This window comes from Echinops telfairi, unplaced genomic scaffold, assembly GCF_000313985.2.
Source record: "Echinops telfairi isolate 266 unplaced genomic scaffold, ASM31398v2 ScPeMD7_7469;HRSCAF=8507_1, whole genome shotgun sequence".
NCBI lineage: Eukaryota > Metazoa > Chordata > Mammalia > Afrosoricida > Tenrecidae > Echinops > Echinops telfairi.
Genome location: NW_022111373.1, coordinates 116890329 through 116892139, shown reverse-complemented (window position 1 = coordinate 116892139; position 1811 = coordinate 116890329). Strand labels below are relative to the sequence as shown.

At 45.6% G+C, this 1811-nt stretch overlaps 1 protein-coding gene across 1 annotated transcript in view; it reads left to right on the top strand.

Annotated features, from left to right (window-relative positions):
* RAI14 (retinoic acid induced 14) overlaps positions 1 to 1811 on the top strand; it is a 76664-nt gene that overhangs the window by 58812 nt on the left and 16041 nt on the right. Inside the window, exon 7 of the mRNA XM_045285262.1 lies at positions 772 to 826. Within this exon, the coding sequence (XP_045141197.1) occupies positions 772 to 826 (55 nt within the window). The remainder of the gene's footprint in view (positions 1 to 771; positions 827 to 1811) is intronic.

The window sequence follows — 1811 nt, the reverse complement described above, 5'->3', positions numbered from 1 at the left end:
ATTTTAAAAGGATAGAGTTTTGTGTGCCTTAATATAGTTGAAAATTTTAAAAATATTTAAGTGAAAGGAGAGCTTTTCTGCAAAGATAAAGACTTGCCAAAAATAAGCCGCTTTATTTTTAGTATGTGGACCTTCAAGAAAAGCTCCTTTGCTGGAAAAGGCTCCCTCTCCTCATTGTCGGGGCACGTCCAGACGAAGCCTTCACTGCTGCAGCCGCCGACATTTCTTACAAATATTTATTTACGCCACTGCAGTTTGAAAACAAAATCTGACTTGGTTACAAGCATTCCTGCAATTTATTAACAAATGTTCAGGGATACAGGATTGAAGGAAATCTTGCCAGTCTGGGACCATAATTGTTTTTTTTTAATTTCTTTGTAAAATGAGCTTCATCAGCAAGTTCTATCATTACCTTCTCTCTGAAGAAGATTAAAAACGACATTAATCATGATTAATAAAGGTAAGTTAGAAAATGATAAAGCGAAAATAACCACTTGTCGAAGATCTTTATCCAAGCAGAAGCCAAATCGTTTCCGTGCCTGTTGGGCTGCGTCCTGAAAGGAGTATCTGCCAGTTTGGGTTTCGGGATAAATGAGTGATTCAGTAAAATTATGGTGCTCTTAAAATTAGGCTCAGTTGAACTCCCTAAACGACATTTCGGAAAACTCCCTACTGACTACGCTGTGCAGACTCTAGGAGGAAAGCTGCCTGTCTTCTGTGCAGATACCGGTGAGGGATGTCCATCTCAGTCGCGTTTTTCTGTTTCCACAGGCTGAGATCAGCTGTATCCAGGAAAACAAAGACAGGCTGAGTGACAGCACCACAGGTAAGAGGAGGGGGCGCCTGGCAGTGGGCCTCAGCCACATCTCTAGTCCACGTCCACTTGAAGAGAAGCGAGGCCACGCCAGGGGGCTCTGGGAAGAGTGAGTGGAGGAGTGGTGCACTGTCAGGGGCCTGCCAAGAGCAGACAGGCTGATACACTGCCCATTCCAAGGGTCTTTATCCTGGAATTGAAGGCGTCTCTGCCCTTGAAGTGACTATAATGGCTCTTTATTTTCCTTCAGGCGCCCTGGTGGTGTCGTTGTGAAGCACTCAGCTACTAGCTAGAAGGTTGGCCATTCAAACCCACCGTGGGAAGCAGGCTGCTTCAGGAAATACTGCAGCCTTGGACTGGCTGTGGAGCGATTCTACTTTGTGCTGTCGGGTCCCTATGCGTTGACATGACTCCAGAGTAGCAGATGTTACTGATTTCTTAAGAACTCAGCTAGTAATCAGAAGGTTCCTGGTTCACACCCACCAGCCGTAGCCGTTCTGTGGGAGAACAGAGTTGGCATTCTGCTGCCCTACATGGTTCAGTCCAGAGAACCCTGTGGGGCAGTCCCGCTCTCACATGGGGTTGCCAGGAGTCAGGAGAGACTCAGCTGCCAAAAAACACCTTCACTTACCTCTGAAGTTTGAGCAAGCCCTTCAATCAGGAGGACAGATAACGCACGCCAGCGGTGTGAACAGACCACTGGCTTTGTCGTCAAGAGCAGTACGACACTTCTGCAGCTTACTGCAACTGCAGTTATCTAGAAAGATCACTTACTGAAAATAACCGGATATGCTTCCAGATTTTGTTGTTTAATAGGTTAGAAAGCAAAGACTTAAAGCAAAAACAAACTCACGGCCATCGAGTCGATTCCAACTCATAGCCACCGTGTATAACAAGGTAGAACTGCCCTTTCTAAGGATTTCTAAGACTAACTCATTTCAGGAGTAGGAGTAGAAAGCCTATTGTTCTCCCACCGAGTAGCTGGTGATTTTGAATG